Source organism: Vombatus ursinus, unplaced genomic scaffold (genome assembly GCF_900497805.2).
Source record: "Vombatus ursinus unplaced genomic scaffold, bare-nosed wombat genome assembly UNPS02009173.1, whole genome shotgun sequence".
Taxonomy (NCBI): Eukaryota; Metazoa; Chordata; class Mammalia; order Diprotodontia; family Vombatidae; genus Vombatus; species Vombatus ursinus.
In genome coordinates this window covers 10,369,329-10,388,318 of record NW_020948951.1, presented here as the reverse complement: position 1 = coordinate 10,388,318, position 18,990 = coordinate 10,369,329, and the positions used below count along the sequence as shown (strand labels likewise).

General features: G+C 51.6%; 1 protein-coding gene across 1 annotated transcript; it reads right to left on the bottom strand.

The window, feature by feature from the left end:
• Positions 1 to 231: 231 nt before the first annotated feature.
• On the bottom strand, positions 232 to 18,020 carry CILP2 (cartilage intermediate layer protein 2). Its single transcript, XM_027850955.1, has 9 exons — positions 17,957 to 18,020; positions 12,116 to 12,217; positions 10,832 to 11,104; positions 9,768 to 9,956; positions 8,646 to 8,801; positions 7,140 to 7,454; positions 6,693 to 6,801; positions 3,259 to 3,416; positions 232 to 2,645 (listed from the first exon to the last, which is right to left on the bottom strand). Exons 1-9 carry the CDS (start codon positions 18,018 to 18,020, stop codon positions 232 to 234), a joined length of 3,780 nt encoding a protein of 1,259 aa, XP_027706756.1.
• Positions 18,021 to 18,990: the final 970 nt, after the last annotated feature.

The window sequence follows — 18,990 nt, the reverse complement described above, 5'->3', positions numbered from 1 at the left end:
TAGGCTTTTTCTAAACAACAAATAGGGAAGGGGAGCATGGAGGAGATTGAATTGGGTAAAAGAAAGGTGGGAACTGCTGATATCCCTAAGATCAGAGGTCTTCCTTTGAAGTCAGGAAGTATCTCTGGGGTTGGGGGCTTCCTAGAGATGGAAGTGGGGGTGAAGGGTCATCCCTAGAGCCAGAGATCGAAGGGGATTCCTTTGGATCAGGTGTTATCATTGGGTTGGGAGCTAGGAAGAATTTCCTTGGGTTCCGGGGGCATCCTCAGGGTTACGGGTCAAGGTTTCAGTTTCTGTCCCAGCCTGGAGTATTTCCATCCTCCTTCGCCGGCCAGAGACTCTGCGAGTAGGGGAGGGAGACAGGCTTCTACGGCCAGGTCCCCCCATCTCACGGCGTATATCATCCAATGCAGTCCTAGGACTGTCTAGCAGACGCTGGAAAAGACTCCGTTGGCCAGCTGGGCGTTCCTGACACTGGAAGGTCACGGCTATGCCCACATCTGCCTTCATCTCCCTTGAGAAGCCATCCGAGGTACCATCAAAACAGCGGCCAATGGCGATCTCTTTGGCCAGCCGGGGATTCTGGTCTGTCACAGTGTAGATGCCATAGTTGTGGCCCAAGGGGTCTACAGGCGCAATCATGGAGAAGCCTGTAGGGTCATCGGTTGGGGCCACTGGTGGGTGGCGGGCCAGGTACTCCCTCAAGAGACTGTTGACAGCTACACGTCGGCAACTACCCTGGGGTATCAGGGTTACCAGAGTCCGGTCTGACAGGTGCTGGTCAAACAGCATCCCACTACACTTGAACTCCACACAGGCTGCTGAGGTGCCAGGATGCTCCATGTCCCTCACACTACGTGCATCCCGCAGCCCATAGAGTTGGCCCTGAGTGCGAGGATGACTGCCCCCAGCATTGTGAGACCTCACCATGTAGTCCTGGGGCCCCTGTATCTTGACCTTGATGAAGCAGGCACGGAACTCCTGGGGGTTGGGCCACCAGGAGAGGTAATCCCCAGTCCAGGAAGACAGCTCACTCTCCCGGAAAGGGACCACGTTGTACTCATACTTGTCAGCCTCCACCCGGGAGAAGCGGAAGTGATTGGCTGTCACTGGAGCATCCTCGCACTCACGCAGGCTCCGCCAAGGGTAGATGGGGCCTTGAATCTCATCCAGATTATTGGGGTTCGGTTTGGCAAGATTAATCCGGAAACCATTCTTCTTCAAAGCTGGATCATCGTGGTCTGTCCTACGGTAGTCCAACTTGTCCAGGTAGGGCTGGGTCACACCCACAGTCCCTGGATGAGGCTGGGGACTGGAAGGTGCAGGCTCCAGCTCCTCACCCCCAAGGGCAGCTGTGATGTAGGCAGTATAGGCATCTGCCCTATCAGCATCACAGAAAGCAGGGAGGCAGGCTCCATTGGGGCCCGTGACGGCACTGTCAAAGCGGCCCCAGGCACGGGGATTGGCAGAGTAACCTGGGGCAGGTTCCAAATTGACCAGGGTCACCACCACCCCCTCCACTTGCTCACTGGGTATAAACTTGTCATTGATGTAGGCACGCACCTTGACGAAGCAACGTCGACGCTCTGGCACATCTAAATTGAAGAGGCGGCGCTCCCGGATTTCCATGTTTCCTATGAGGAATGTCCGCTCCTCCCTCCGGACCCGGCGCCCAACTGTCTCTGTGTGAAAGTCACTCTCTTCCTCCCATAATCCAGTAGTTGGATTTAGGGACCACAGCTTCATTTGCTCAGAGTGCCCTGCCATGTGGATTTGCCCAGCGTCCACGCGCACCTCTACCAGTCCTGTCTGTAGCTCCTCCCCAGAGCCTGCAGCTCGGAGGTCCACCAAGAACATACCATAAGTTCGCAGTGGAGCCAGCTCCCCATTGTCATCCACGTAGTTGAGGTCACTTGAAGCAGCAGCTGCTGTGGCAAGGTCACGTGGGTCCAGGAAAGTAATACTGGCCTGCACGGTCCCATTATAGGGCTCTCCATTAGGATAGAAGAAGACATTGGCTGGCATAACAATCTCTCCTATGGGGTCCATACCCTCTACTGTACCCAGTGGAATGATATTGCTTTTACCAGCGTCCAAACTGATGGGCTCCTTCTTCCTCATGACCTTTACCTCCTGGTAAACACCACCTCCCCTAGGGTCAAAGGGCAAGACTTTGATTGCATCTACAAACTCTTGGTGTCCATCAATGAAGGTCACAACAAGGCGCTCAGTGGCTGGGGGTACCTCAATTGTGAAATCACCTTGGTAGCCAGTGAAGCCAGTTTTCTCCTTCCCCAGGAGGATCTGGGCAAAGCGCAACGGCTCCTGCGTGTCAGCAGCCACAACTCGGCCCCTCACCAGCACTTTGGGGGGCTTGCACTTCTCACACCCACACTTGGCCACCACCTTCACAGGCAAGACATAGCCCGCACACTGGATTTCCCGCATCTCTAACCGGCTCACAGAACAACAGCGGTTAGCAGATTCCCCACACCGAAGGCTGGAGCCAGGTCGGCCGGGGCATCTGGTATCTGGACAGAGACCCACATTGTAGTAGGCAGATCCTGAAGCAGCCTGGTGGCAATCATCTGGCAGCTTGATGAGGTGCTCAAGAGGCTGAGGGTCACAGACTTGCTGTCCTGGAGCTGGAGGAGAAATCAGTAACAGCATCAAGGGCTTGGTCTGGGGCCAGGAGGCCAATCTGGGGCTGAGGGTGGCGCTAGAACTCAGTCTAGGAGGAAGATTCATTCAGTATCCAGGGGCTCAGTCCAGGGCTAAGGTTGAAAGCTCTGTTCAGGCCCAGACTCAGGATGACTTGTGAAAGGGGGCTCAGCCTAGAAAATGAGTCAGGGCTGAATCTAGAACCACGATCAGGGGCTCAATTTAGGACTAGGACCTTAGTCCAAGGCCAGGGATGGAGGTTCAGTCCAAGGCCAGAACTGGACAGAATCCAGGGCTGGACTCAGAAGTTCATCCCGTGTCCAGGAAAGAATAACCTCATTTTCTGTGCCTATTCTCAAAAGATCGAACCCATGCCCCTGGATCTCACGTGGGCCCACAATACCCAACACATCAGGGGAAGCTCCCATTAACTGCCCTAAAAATACCAGCAGATGCCAACGTTCTCTCCCTCTTCTATATCCCAATCCTCTCTCCTAGGTGAGTTCTAGTTTTGCCCTCTCCTGCCCAGCCACCCTAGGCTCCAGGGCAGACATCGAGGGGAGGGAATGGGTTACAGTCAGAACGAGAGATGCTCACCCAACACGGTCAGGACAGCAGTGTTGGACTTGATGGTACCCGCGTCGCTGTTGGCTTTGCAGTGGTAGGTGCCTGCCTGATCCAGGCCCAAGTTCCTGAGCACCAGGTTGCTGTCATACTTATAGACTTTTCTGTCCAGCAGGCTCCCATTGTGGTACCTGGGGGAAGGTGGGGGAGGGAGGGAAGGAAGGAAGCAGGGAGAGGATCAGCTGGGGTGGGGGGAAGGGAAAGGACATAGGCCTGGGGCTGGCCTGGCAACAGCAAGGGACAAAAGAAGGAAGGAGGGGCACCTAAACCCACTTTGGGGCCCCCCAGCCCTTGCCCTACCTCCTGACCTCTGCACTGTCTGATTAGATGGCTGGCATTACACCACCTCCTTGGGGACAGGGAGGATTTCACTTTTGTCTTTAAATCCCCAGCTCTACTGCAGTGCCTAACACTCAGCGGGCTTAAGAACAGCTGTGGGCATACATGAGCTCTCTCTGACTTGTCCCTCTTCCCCACTTCCTATATACAATCTGCTGTCCAGACCCATCATTTCTCTTCTGCAACATTTCTGAGATCCTTTCTCTCCACTCATATCACCATCACTTTCATTTAGGCCCTCATCACTCAGGCCTGGAGAACTCTACCGGCTGCTGGTCACCTGGATTCACCTCTCTTCTCCAGTCTATCCTTCCCACAACTGCCAGAAACATCTTTGTAAGGCACAGTCCTAAGCACAGCACTCCCCCTGCTCAAAACTCTTCAGAGGCTCCCTATTACCTCTAGGGGAAAAAAGCAAAATCCTTAGCCCGCATTTAAGGCCCATCTACAGTTTGGCTCCAATTTACTTTTTGGCTTTATTTCACGTCACTCCCCTTGATGTCCTCTGCAATCGAACCAGAACAGACTCCTAACTGTTCCCTGAATATAATGCGTGATATTCGTGAAGTGCTCAAAGGCACAATTTCTAGCACATATCATGGCTTAATGCATACTTGCTTCCTTTCTCTTCCTTTCTCTCCTTCTCTTCATTCCTCTTCCTTCCTTCCTCTGCCTTCCTTCCCTGCCTCTTTTCTTCCTTCCTCCACTCACTCCCTCCTTCCTTCCTTCCTCCTTCTTCCTTCCTTCCCTGCCTCCTTCCCTCCTTCCCTGCCTCCTTCCTTCCTCTTTCTTCCTTCCTTTTTTCTCTCCTTCCTTCCCTGCCTCTTTCCTTCCTTCCTCTTCCTTTCTTCCCTGCCTCCTTCTTTCCTTTCTCCCTCTTCCTTCCTCTTTCTGTCTTCCTTCTTTCTCTCCTTCCACCCCTCTATCTTTCCTTCCTTACCCCCTTCCTTTCTGTTCTGTGCATGTTCCAGCCTAAGATTACCCTCCTTCCTCATCTTGACCTTTTATATCTACACCCTTGCTTCAAGCCTCAGCTCAGGGACTACCTCCTCCATGAAACCTTCCCAGATCCTCAGCTAAAAGTGTTCCCTTCAACCTCATTTTCCTAGAGTACTCTGTCAATATATCTCCTTTGCTCCCAGCATTTCCCCTTATATTTATTTCTGTCTACATTGTGTCCCTACCCCAGTCCCATTAGAATGTAAGGACCCTGAGATCAAGGATTATGTATGTTTGGTTTTGGTTTTTTTTTTTTCATTTTTACATACCCAGCACCTGGGTCAGAGCCTTGCACATAGTAGGTCTTTAATAAATGTTTGTTGAATGAATGAATGAATGACAAACCAAGGGCTAGAACCAATTTTTTGGGCTCTGGACCCATTTCTGCTACATCACATTGATCATATCAAATAATTAACAATCCAAAGTCTCAGTGTAACACAGACATTCACAAAGATGACCCCCACCTCACAAGAAGTACTGCCTATTCATTAGCCCAGAGTCCCCACAGCTCTTCCAGCCCCTATACCCAAGGCAGGTTTTCCATGGAAACATGGGTGACCCTCATGTCACTATTCCTTATCTGCTTAGCACAGTGCCTGGCACGTAGTTGGTGCTTAATAAATGCTTATTGTGGGGCAGCTAGGTGGCGCAGTGGATAGAGCACCAGTCCTGGAGTCAGGAGGACCTGAGTTCAAATCCAGCCTCAGACATATAACACTTACTAGCTGTGTGACCCTGGACCATCACTTAACCCCATTGCCAAACAAACAAATAAATAAATAAATGCTTATTGACTGAGCTACTGGTGACTTTGGTAAGTCAGGGGAGAGACCGATTGGAGGAGGGAGACACGTGGTCTAATTCCCCTTCTTATAAGCTACCAGATGCCTAAAGTCAACAGCATGACCCGGCAGCCTCCCACCCCTCACCATCCTCACTGCCAAAAGCTCATATGATCTTGAGCTCTGTTAAGAGAGGCATAGTTCCAAAAAAAAAAAAAAAAAAAGGAGGTGAAAGTCCTATTGTGCTCTGCTCTGATAAGACCACATCTGGAGTACTGTGGTCAGTTTGGGGAACCATATTCATTAAGCGTTCATTAAGCACCTACTATGTGGCAGATACTGTGCTGAGCACTTTATAACTATCCCATTTGATTCTCACAACCATCTTGGGAGGTAAGTGAGATTATTATCCCAATTTTATAGATGAAGAAACTGAGGCAAAGGTTAAGTGACGTGCCCGAGGTCACAAAGCTAGGAAGCGTCTGAAGCTAGACACTGGAGGGTCTTTGAGCAGAGGATATATAACTACTCCTTGGGGATATTATTGTCAAGATTCTTTTCCAGGTATGGATGGGATGAGACAGCTGCTAAGGTCCCTTCTGGCTCTGAGAATCACTCATTCTTGGGGCAGATAGGTGGTGCAGTGGATACAGCACCGGCCCTGGAATCAGGAGGACCTGAGTTCAAATCTGGCCTCAGACACATAACACTTACTAGCTTTGTGACCCTGGGCAAGTCACTTAACCCCATTGCCTAGCCAAAAAAAAAAAAAAAAATCACTCATTCTCTACGGTTCTAAGTCAGAGTTAGAATCAAAGAATCACAAAATGTCATGCTTGAAGTAATTGTAGAATCATGTGGGCCAACCTTTCTCATCCTACAAGTGAGGAAACTGAAGCCCATAGGGGAAAAGTGACTTGCCCAAGGTCATGCAGCTTATAAACGGCAAGTCTGGGTCTGGACCCATCTACCAGCTCTAAACCCAGTGCTCTTGTCTCTGGAGCACAACTCCTCCAACAGGTAGGCTGTGAACAGAGATCTGAGAGATATTTGAGAGGTTGGGCAACAGAGAAGCTATTCTCTTTTGTGGGGACAGCTCCCAGCAAAAAGTAAGGAGACAGGGGAAGCTAGGTGGTACAGTAGATAAAGCACTGGCCCTGGAGTCAGGAGGACCTGAGTTCAAATCCAACCTCAGACATTTACTAGCTGTGTGACCCTGGGCAAGTAACTTAATCCCAATTGCCTCCAAAAAAAAATAAAAAGTAAGGAGAGGAGTTAGCTCACCAGTAGTATTTCTTAGGCACAGGGGTGCCAAGGGCTTTACAGCAGAACATCACATGTTGTCCAGCCTCTCGGACCCGGGACTCTGGCTGCTTCACCAGATAGGGCTTCTCTGGGGAGGAAAGAAAGGGTTAACTGATAGCAGGCATAGGCAGAGCCCAGACAGGGCCCCAGGCCCAACCCTCCCACTCCAGCACTCGGCTTAATGCTGGAGCGTGTTTGTAATGTGATTCATTTTTAACTAGTCCTAATTTTAAATGGACCTCTCCAGGTAGCAAGTCTGATTTCATCTATGAGGGAACGAGTCCAAAGTTCCAGGCTGAGGCAGCCCCTGAGACTGGGCCTGCATCAACCCAGTCATCGCATTCTTTTCCCAGTGCCCTAGATCAGTTTTCACCCTTTTGGCTCACCCCGGGCTCCCTGAGGGACCCTTCACTTGCCCCGCCTTACCCAGGGTCCGCAGAATGACCGTGACAGAGGCCGTAGTGGAATTACTGGCCACAGCCCGGCCGACGCCTTGTGTGAAGCCCTCCAGCTGGACGCTGACGTTGATGTGGCCATCAGAACAGATGCCTGCCACTCGGAAGCTGCCTCGGGCATCTGTGGTGGCCAGGATTGGCTTAGGACGGCCCTTAAGGGTCACCCGGGCCCCAGGCAGAGGCCGACCAACAGGGGTGACCACAGTACCCACAAGAACGTGATCCTGGCAGACACAGCCGCTACAGTCCTTGCTGACTACACCTCGGCCACAGTTCGAACGGCAACCTGGAGAGAAAGCCCAAGGCTGAGGACGGAATCATCTCCCAGCACCAGGGTCTGTGCCTTAGAACAGATGGGGGTGGGAAGAATAGCAGGACAGGGAGCAACGGGGGTCCAGCCTCCGAGGAGGGAATCCCCCCTCTACTGGGATCCCAGGGAAGCAAGCAGGGAGAGGGGCAAGGCAAGGTGCACCCTAGCCTCAAACTTCAGGGAAGGGCTGCCCTAGCTAAGGAAAGCCCCTATGGCTGGGCCTCCACTGGGGGCAGAAAAGAATGTGGGAGTCTTACAGTGTCTTTAAGCCAACGCCCTCCGGGCTGGAAAGGACACCAGAGTCATGGGTCTGAAAGTGGGCCCTGAGAAGGGTTCAAGGGGCATAAACAGCCTCACAGGTTTAGTGCCATAGGCATTATCCTTTGGGGAGGGGGCTTGCAGAACGTGGATGCCCACAAAGTGTCTTCCACGGACCTAGGCCTGGTGGATGGCACAAGAAAGAGGCTCAGAGAAGGGGAAATAGGGAACTCAGTGAAGAGACCTGGTGTTTAAGGAAGAAGCAGGAGGCTCAGCAAGGAGGAGGAATTCCTCAGGGCCGGCTCCGCTGGACTGCATATCCAAATGGGCCCAGCTGCTTCGGAGCCAGAGCGAAGAGGTGGCCCACCCAGCTTCGTTGACTCAAAAGCTTCCCTCTTCCTTCTCTACCTCCTCTCCACCACCACCCCTCCTCTTCCAAATCCTGGCACTTTTCATATAAAAGGGAAATTTCCACTGGAAACTATTTCTGCACCAGCGCAGCCCCAACCAGAAACTCTAAATCCAGGGGCCCAGAGCCGGAGGCACCTCCAAGCCCAGGCAGAAGGAAGTGCCCCCACATCCACCCCACCTCCACAGTTTAGTGTGAATCTGGATTGGAAAGTCAGGGAGAATTTGGATACCTTGAATTTCCCTGACCAGCTCCTCTCTGAGCGAAAGAGAAGGGGGAGGAGGCATGAAGAAAGACCAGTTGGTTGACCCAGGTGTCATCTTCTACCAATGAGCTGCCAAAGTGAGGGCTTCCCTATATCCCACCATTCTAGGACCTTTCTACCTTCCTTCCCCCTGCCCTTATTCACAGTACCTGGGTACAATACTTCCGTTGCCCCCCCCCCCCAATATTTAGACACAGAGCAACCTCCATATGCCATTCCACTGCCATCCCAGTACCTGGGCACGGTGGCCGTACACATTTCTGAGCTTCCACAGAACGTCCTATACAAGCATCCTTCCTGGCTCCCGGGCAGCGCCGACGGCGGAGGCGACGGCCTGGCCCACAGCTCCCAGAGCACGGCCCCCATGCTCCCCACTCACTCCATGAAGCAACTGGGAGAGGAAGGAGAGGACACAAGGTCATCGGTGGCCAGGGCGTGGCAGTCCCTCCCTAAGCCATGCAGGAGAAGAAATACCCATACTTTCAACCTTGCCTCTTAGCAGTAGCAGAGAGGGTCTGGGCCCTGGAATGAGCCACGGGTAATCAAAACAATTGCTCTCTAGTTTTTGGAACATGCACACCATCAAATGGTGTTCTTGAAGCTGCATCGCCTTCTTTATAATATAGACAGGCAGCACGCATTAGGGCTAAGAATACCGGACTGAGAGCCCTGAAGACCTGCCTTCAGGTTCCAGTTCAGACACTTCCCACTAGCTGTGTGACCCTGGGCAAGTCACTGGACTTCTCTGAGACTACTTTCCTCATCTGAAAAATAAGCACATTACATGCGCATGGCCTGCTCCTCTAGGGTTGAAAGCACCATAGACACATTGGCATTCGATTATTATATAAAAGCTCCATGACTATTATAATCCCACATGGGAGGGGGTGGCAGTGGGCTCTCAAAGACCCTACTACACTCTCTACCAAGATGGCCAGCCCAAGTGCAGAGGGTCGGCCACTGGGTCTTGGATTGCTTTGGCCACAGCCACTCGATAAACCCTCTGCTAAGGTGCAGAGGGGCCGCTATCTGCACCAGCAGAGGACAACACCAACATTGTTTGCTGAAAAATAAATAAATAAATAAGTGCTTGCATAGGACTTTTAGGTTTTCCAGCTGCTTTTCTCACATACAGCCCGTGAGGCAGGTAGTTCAAGTAATCTACAGATGAGAAAATAGAATTTAAGTTGAAGAAGAATTTACAACGTATAGCTAAGGTGGACATCACAAGTTTGAGTTCTCTCACAGGAAAGAGTCTTGAGGAGGAAGCTGGTGGCCAGGAGGGAGTGGTGGATGGTTTTGAGTCTGTTAGGTCCCCATTTCCCTCATGGGCCCCCATCGCTGGGGAGGCACTTACCTGAGCAAAGCGAGGAAGGGCAAAGCTTCTGCTCTTCAGATGGCCCCGCACAGGGAGGTTGGTGAAGGAGCCAGAGGGGCTGAGGGCCCAGACATCGGCGCTGGCGGGTCTGGATCCCGCGACTCCGCACTCCACAGGTCGACTGACTGCAGGGACTCCAAGCAGACCAGGCAGACCAGACCACAGGTTCTGGTGGAACCCAGCATGTGAGAAAAGCCAAGGAGGGCTGCAATTCCCCTCTTCCTGGAGCTTAAGGTCTCATAAGTGCCCTGCCTTCAGGGTCTGGGACTGAATCCTGGGGAAACCTTCTTACTCAGATGTCCCACAAACCCCACCCCTCCCAGTACTGGAGGACTGGAGAGAAGAGAAAGAGATGGAGGAGAGGTGTCAATGAGAGAGAAAGAGACAGAAGGAAACAGAGAGGCAGAAACAAAGACAAATAGAGACAGAGACAGAGCGGCGGAAAGACAAGCAAGGTGAGACAGACACATAGGACAGAGAAAGACAGAGACACACAGAAAGAGTCAAAAAAAAAAAAAAAATGACAGATCCGACTGAAAGAAGAAAAAGAGAAACCAGGAAAGAAAAACACAGTCCTAAAGAAGGATAGAGAAATTCTTGGTCTGGGTCCGGGCTGCCTGACCCAGAGGCATGGGGTAAACAGGTCTCCTATTGTACAGAGCCATAACTAGGGTAGGGAGATCAGTGCTTTGTCCCAGGGCACTGGTAGTATTTATGCTCCCTCTGTGGAAACAACTGGACTTAGCACCTAGTTAGCTAGAATAATTAGATGAAACCTGGAGCTGCCAGATGGTACGTTCCCTTTCCTAGGGCTTATAACCAGAGGGAGCTCTTCCTCAACCCAGCCCAGCCCAGTGTTCATCTCATACCCCTAGAAGAGGCTTCCCAGTGTCCCTTGGGTTCTTCCCTCCACCTCATGCTCTTTGTCCCATGTATTAATATTGCTTGTTCCAGGCCTGCCATTATGTGATGGGACCCTCAGAAGGCTTCTTGCCCCCCCCCCATTTTTCTCCCCATCCCCGCAGGGATGTCTGCACACTCACCCAGCGGGCACTTGAATCGGACGTGGTAGTTGGAACAACTCTTTCCTTCCAGCTGCTCCCGGTTGAGGCACCAGAAGCCCCTCTCAAGACTGTAGTGCACCCGTTCACCCACATCCGAAGGCAATTCCCACTCGGTGGTCCGGGCCTCCAGGTCCAGAGGATGGGCACACAATCGCTCACCATAATAGAATCGAATGGCCTCCAGGCTTTCAAAGTCCCCATCGCCCCCAGGGTGGTCCACGTTGAACCAGGATGTCCACTCGGCAAGGCCATCTGCGGGGCAGGGAGTGGCAAAGGCTGGGACCCAGGGGGACTGAGAGGGCACCGAGGACCCTAGCTCATGCTGCCTGGTGGGCTAGCCAAGAATCAGCCAGTCCAGGGTGTCAATCCCCACCCCCAGCTCTAGTCTATTACCCTAGCCTGCCCTATCATTAGAGGCCTCCTGATATGAGACAGAGCTGGAGTTTGGGTCCCAACTTTGCCTCTTTACTAACTGTATGACCCTCAGCAAAGCAAGTCTCATCTGTAAATGTGAGCATAATGTTTGAATCACACAGAAACGTGTGGTGTTTCTTATTATTGTTGTTCAGGAAAAAATCACAATTTCAAGGCGTGTGCTCTCCATCTCTGGGCAGGAATGGACATCAGAGATGATGACTCCATCAGTCAGTCTGAGAAGCTGGGGTCCCTGGACACCAGAAGCCTAGGCCTACTACCTGCAACTACTTAATAATTAGAGCTAGCATTTATAAAGCGCTTTAAGGTTTTCCAAGCACTTTATACATAAGGCAGTTACTCTTATGATCCCATTTTACAGATGAGGAAACTGAGGCTGGCAGGGGTTAAGTGACTTGCCCAAGGGCACCTAGCTAAGAACTGTCTGGGGCTGACTTTGAACTCAGGCGTTCCAGACTCCCGGTCCAGTGCTCTATCTGCCAAATCACCTAAATGCCTAGCTCGGTTGAGTTCATCCACCTGGATATTTCGTGGTGTCCCAAACTGGAGAGCCAGAGATTAGAATCCCAGCTCACGGAGGCTTCATGCCTCACAGGGCTGGGATGTGAACTGGGGAGAGAGATAGTCTTGTTCTTGAGAAGGTTCTAGGGGCACTGCCAGCCTGAGCTCACCCAGAGGAAGGTATCCTTGGCCTGGAGATCTCAGCAGGGAAGCAGGGGACGGGGCTTCTCACCTTTGCTGCTTCCTCCCAGCATCACTCCCTCTCCCCGCCCCCAGGTCCGGGGAAGCTCTAACTGTAAAGAGGGTGGGGGTGGAGTGAGGGCTCACCTTCCAAGTTGTCCTCTGGGGAAGGGGCATGCCTGCCCACCTTCCTCTGAGACAGACTCGGGGCAAGATCGGTTCCTTGGACAGCGTCCCTGGTCAGAGCCTCTGTGAGGAGGGAATACGGCTTATGCGTAGGCTCCTGGGTCACTGCCTCCACCCAGCGGCCAAGGTGCAGCACTCAGCATTGCAGGTAAACAGAGGGAAAGTCAGGAGTCCAGAGAGGAAAGAGAATAGAAGGGGAAATGATAAAAGGCCATCTTTTACTGGAATCTGTCCCCAGCCCCTCCTATTTCTGGTGCTTTGTCTATTTTTGTTTGCGTGTCGTCTCTTCCATCAGACTGTAAGCTCCTCCAGGGCAGGAACTGACCCGTGTTTAGTCCAGTGCCTGACACTTAGGTGTTTAATAAATGTTTATCTATCGATTGGTTGATTGTGCCGCAAAGGGTCCCCAAGAGCCTAAGTGGATGATGGGGAGAAGTGGAACATGATAGGAGGTTGAGGGAAAGGTGCCCCTGGTTCCTGGGCTCCCTCAGGAGGGGGAGAGGAGAGGGAACAGAGTAGGCCTCGGCCAGAGGGAGGAAGGGAACTTCTGTTGCATGAATAACCTACCCTGGACAGTACCAAGCCCAAGGCCTGATAACCTAAGAAGAGAGTGGAGAATGAGCCTGGGTCACAAGGGTATGGGTGAGGCAAAAGGAAGCAGGGAGCAGTGGGTGGCACAATTATCAGGCAAGAAAGAATAAGATGGGGGACCCTGAGCCCCTCTATCTCTCAGAAAGTTCCCATAAGCCTCCTAACTAGTCTTGCTAAAAGTGAGTGTACCCCAAGGCTCTGTCCTGGGCCCTGTTCTCTTCTCCTTCCACACAAATTCACTTGGTGACCTCACCAGCTCCTGGGGGTTCAATTGTCATCTCTCTATGCTAATGATTTTCCAATCTACTGATTCAGCCCCAACCTATCCTTCAGTCTCACATCTCCAACTGCCTATTAGACATCTTAAACTCAATAGCTAACATTTATATAGTGCTTATCACGTGCCAAGCACGGTGCTAAGCACTTTACCATTATTGCTTCAGTTGAACCCTGGAAGGTAGGTGCTACAATGATGCCCATTTTCAGATGGGAAAACTGAGTCACACAGGTTATGTGACTTTCCCAAGGTCACACAGCTAGTAAAGTATCTGAGGTTAGATTTGAGCTCAGGTCTTCCTGCCTCCAGGCCCAGAGCTCTGTGCACTATGGCGCCCCCTAGCTGCAAAACAGAACTCATCATCTTTTCTAAAACTTTCCTACTAGTGTCCAGGTTACCATGATCCTCCCAGGCACCCAGGCTTGAAAACTAGGTGAAATCCTCAACTCTTCACTCTACCCCCCCCATAACAACTCTCATAAGTTCTACCTCCCCCTACCAATGACACTGCAGGGTGACTACCCTCATCACTTTGCACCTGAAGTCTTCTGGTTGATCTCCCAGCCTCGGATCTCTCTTTACTCCACTACTTAGGGCCATCCATTACTTAGCTGTTGAAGTGATCTTCCTAAAACACAGGCTAAGTGAATAGAGTGCTGGCCCTGGAATCAGGAAGAACTGAGTTCAAATCCAGCCTCAGACCCTGGGTAGGTCATTTAATTGTTGTCTGCCTCAGTTTCCTCGTCTGTTAAGTGGAGATAATAAATAAATGGTACCTACTTCCTAGGATTATTGTAAAGAGCAAATGAAATAACTATAAAGCACCTTGCAAATCTCTCAGCACTTTATAAACATTAGCAATAATAATATGCCCCTATTCAATATACTTTGTTTATACTTAAATGTGAATATGTTGTCCCCCCTGATGGAATACAGTAAGCTCATTGATAGCTATCTCATTTCTCTTTGTATCTCCAACACCTAATTAGCACAATGCCTGGCACTAATGGATAATTAATAAATCTTTGCTAATTGGTCAGTTGATTGAATGGATATCCATCCCCTCTTTATAACTCCCAAGCCACTTGAATATCCGCTGAAGAAACTGAAAATGTTTAGCCTGAAGAAGAAGGAAAAAAAACACCTTAAGGAGGTGAGGGGGGAACCTGCTAGCTGTGTTCAGATATCTGCAGGGCAGGTCTGTGGATGACAGATGAGACCTGGCACTTCATTCTGTTTGTCCCCAGAGGACAGAACTAGGAGCAACGTAAAAATGGCAGAAAATCAGATATAATTCTTGAATCCAAGGAACAACCCCCTAATCATGGCAGTGATCCCCAAATGGAACTGGCTGCCTTAAGTTGTGGTGGAAGCTGGCTGACCTCTCAGCAGGGATCTCACAGAGGGGCTTCCAAGTTCATGTATCAGTTAGATGAGACGATCATTGGATTCCCTTTCACTTCTGAGATCCCATGAGTCCGAAATTCTGAGGATGCCTGGATCCCTTTGAACTCCATGTTTCCCAGGGGTGAGTGCCCATGCCATCAGCTACTAGACTGTAAGCCCCCAGAGGGCAGGCATGGGGGTCTTCTCCATGACTGGCCCCCTCCCAATCAATCAAAGCCCAGAAAAAAAAACACCCAGTCGGCTGCTTAGCAACCAGGGGTTGAACTGAGTTCCTCTTGAAAGCTCCTGACTTTGCTTCCACCTCCTCAGGCACGCTGCCTAGAGACAACCCTCTTCCAGGGAGGACACCAGGCGGGGGCTGGAGGGAGAGGGCAGTGGGGTTACTTTGGCCTGGCTGGCAGAGTTGAGCCCAACAGGACAAGTGAGTCATCCCTCGTCAATAAACACTCTGTCTCCATTCCTGGAAACCTTGAAGGCTTGGGTCTGGGGCTTGGGATTTTCCGGGGCTTCTGAAAGGGCAGGGGATGAGAACTGGGAGGGTCCCACTCCTGGGGAAGGACTGCCAGACTAGTCCATTAACTCCCTGTGACCCGGTGCTTCCTGGACACAGACCACACCACCACCATCCAAGGGTAAGATTTGGGCTCAGGGTATTTTGAGAGGTGGGGAAGATGGAAACAGAGGGAGAGCAACAATAACAACAGCAATGATGATGATGATGGTGGTGATGGTGATGGTAATGATGATGATAGCCAGCATGATCCTCACAACAGCCCTGGGAGGTAGGTGCTATTATTATCTGCATTTTGCAGATGGGAAAACTGAGATAGACAGCGATGAATGACTTGGCCGGAGTCACGTAGCTATTAAGGATCTGGGGATGGATATGAACTCAGATCTTACTGACTAGGAGTCCAACATGCTAACCACTAAACAAAGAAACCTTCCAGATGCATAGGAAAAAATGTGAACTTGGGATTAGATCCTCTAGTCCCCTCAATGCATCCTACTAGCCCTCATTCTGACCCCATGACCAAGACTGTTCTAGGGCCACTTCTTTTATTCTAAACACAAAAGGGTGAATTGTGGTGTTATTTCAGCCCTAATCCATGTCTAGTGCCTGGTTCTGCCCTATAGCATGGTCCCCAACCCCATCTCCTCCAGCCTATTCTCACCTCAGCCCCAAGAACAGCAGGAAGAATCAGACAGAGAAAAAGGGACAAGAAGAGATGCAGGGAGAGTGAAGAGGCACAGGTCAGTGGAAAGTACAGGATTTTATAGTCAGGAAAACTGAGTTTCAGACAGACTCTGCCACTGAGTGGCATTTTACAGCTGAGGAAACTGAATCAGAAAGAGGTTAAGTAACTTGCCCAGGGCCACAGCTAGTAAGTGTGCAAAGCATCATTTGAATTCAGATCTTCTTGACTCTCCAGCATTCTATCCACTACACCACCTAGCTGGCCCCTATCTGGGCTGAAGCTTCCCTACCTGTTAAATGGGGACAAAACTTACTTCATAAGAATGTTGTGAGAAATTGGAGGGGTCCCAGTTCTGCCATTAATTCCCTTTGTGACTTTTGAAATATCCTTTCCCCTCTCTAGCCCTTAGTTTCCCCATATGTAAAATGAGAGGGACTTGAAAATGAGTCTTTAACACTGACCCTGATGGATCGAGTGGAACACAGTCAAGAGGAGGTTCTCAGGGACCCAAGAGTACATGGGCTTACCTTGGACCAGGGGCACGTTGGAGCTGAAAGAGGTGCTGTTGGGACAGAGTCCAGGGTATCAGACTTGGCCAGTGATAGTAATGGACTTCATCTCGGAGAATACAGAGAACTCCAATGGTTTAAGCTTCGACTGGCATTGTTAGCAAGGAATCTAGGTGTGAAATATCTTTAACCCCTATTGCCTCTCACACCCTGTGCTGATACACAGTGAGACTGATCTTGGTGTCCCAGGTGTGTCCTAGAGGTATCCTACGGTGAGAGTTCCCTCATCTAGGTTCCTCTCCTTCTAATCTATCCTCCTCTCGTCCTGTCTTCTCAGGTCTTTTATTCCATCCTGCCTCATGTAGTTAACTGTATGTATGTATGTATGTGTGTGTGTGTGTGTGTATCTTAAACACCTACTAGACTAGAAGCTTCCTGAGGGCAGGGGACTGGCTCTTGCTCATTTCAGTATCTTCCATAGCACCCAGTACCTCGGAGGTGTCAGTAATTCTGACCAAAGATTCTTCTTCACCCAGTCAACCCTCTTCTGCTTAGAATCTCAGCTCTAGAAGGAACCTGAGATGTCTCTGGAGAAACCTCCCATCCAGGGCAGGAATCTTCTTTATGGCCTCCCTGCCAGGGAATCATCCAGCCTCTGTTTAACCCCTCCAGTGATGGAGAAATAAACTCAAAAAGGGATCCCCGTGTAGAAAGAGAATAAGAAAGCAGATGGGAATGAAATCCATAGCGCCTAGTTTTGCTCTTCTGATGCCCCCAAAGAATCCAAACCTCTCTTCCATATGACAGCCCACCTGACGGTCGAAAAAGAACTGCTGTCTTCTGTTCTCCAGGATAAATCCCCCTAGTCCTTCCAGCAGATCCTCAGTGTGAGAAGGTACTGCAAGCTCTCTCACCATACTAGGAAATTTCCTCCGGACGAGCTCGGCAATGTCTTTCTTAAACTGTTGAACTAAGAACTGAATACAATATTCCAGATAGGGTGTGACCCAAACAAAGGGCAACAGAGACTAGCTCCTTCCTTGCTCTGGCCACTGGACATTTGTACAGCCTAAATTTGTAATCACTTTTCTTGCCTGACGTGTCAGTCTTGTCTGGTATTGAGCTTGTGGTCAGCTAAGGGTGCCTAAGGCTTTTTTCCCCCATATGAATTGCCGTTGATAAGCATGGCAGCTATGCCTTCAAATTTGACAAAGGTGTCATCTATGCCTTCCCCCTAGCGACTGACAGAAACGTGGAATGGAAGGAGGCTCAGGATAGAGCCCTTTGACAACCACTAGACACCAGACTCAGCCCCTTCCCCCACTTTCCATCCTCCCCGCCACCACCCCACACACACACACACATCACACTTCGTCATACTTCAGAAGGTAAGAGGTAAAAGGAGGAGGGCGGGGGCGGGAGTAGTGATTATCTATTCTGGGCTTAGGTTTCTTCATCTTGTCAGATGAAAGGGTCAGGGAGTAGCTCTGGATGTCATGACCCTAGGGAACACAGAGAGCTGGGCACCTGGGAGCTAGAAGCAGGAGCAGGGATTTCAGAAGCAGCTCGGGAGAAGCAGCGGGAGAGGTCCATGGAAAAACTTAGGGGGGGAGGTGAGGGGAGCGCCAAAGGAGGCCCGAGGCAGAAGGTCCGAGCCAGCAGGATTCGGGCCCGCTTACCCGTTTACCCCAGTCCCAGCCCCGTCCCGGGGCCCAGCCGCTTGGCGCGTAGGTTATGCGCAGCAAGCGTCCTCCTGGGCAGGACCAGGGCCAGGGGGCACGGGTAGGGGCACGGGCTGGGGCTGAAGCGGCTCTCTCACCTGGGGCTCCCGCCAGCTGGGCGGCGGCGAGGCACAGACACAGCAGCGGCAGGAAAGCCGCCATGGCCCGGACCGGGCTTTTCGTTGGGGGTAGCTGGGAGCGCTTCCAGGCGGTACCCGACCCGCGACAGCTCCTCGCCTTTTCTCTCCTCTCCCCTGCTGTGCTCCGCCGCGCGCCGCGGTTCCCTGGGAACCTCTGGCTGAGACCTGGGAACCTCTGACTGCGCCCGGGCAGTTGCGCGCTTTTCCCTGCTCCCCCGCCCGCTAGCCCCGCCCCCATTTTGCCCCCCCCCCCCACGTTAGGGTGGCTCTGGGATGTGGGTGGTTTTTTTTTTTCTTTTTTCAAACAAAGTTGTTCGTTTCAGAAGTTTCACGGCTCGGGACACCTTCTAGTCCTCACCACGGGTGCTGGCAGAGTGAGATTCTGGAGAGGCTAAAGTGCTTATGACCTCGGCTCTCTGCCTGGCCCTGCCCCAGTCCAGGGGGCTACCGCCCACTCCCCACTCCAGCTGGCTGTGTGGCCCCAAGCCCCTGGCCGAGCCTCTCTGGGCGGGTGCGAGATGAGCGCGCCCCACCTCTGCCGCAGCCTCTCCCTAGCGAGGCGGGGGCTCTCAGCATCCGTTGGTAGGTTGGGTTGGGAAAGAGGTGGTACTGTAGGCCGAGGAAAATTGCAGCTGTTCTTCCACGTCCCACATCTGCCCTGGCTTGGTGGCCCTCTCCTGTTGGGCTCTTCCCTCCGAGGACAAGAAAGAAATTTGGGGGCGCAGAGCCGCCTTCTCCCTGGACGCATCTTCGCGAGGCCCTCCCAGAGAGTGTCTCACCCGTCAGGTGGCTTGGTGAGACGAGGAGCGTAGGGGGAAAGCACCAGACTTGGGTTGGAGGCCTGCTCCAACACTTTGTAACTTGGTGCTTGGTTATTTCAAAAAGAATCATTGATTCTGGCCGGAAGGGCCTCAAAGACCAACGACCCACCCACCACCCACCCCCATTTTTCATATGGGTGAAAAAGAGCTCATATAGAGGCCAAATTAGTT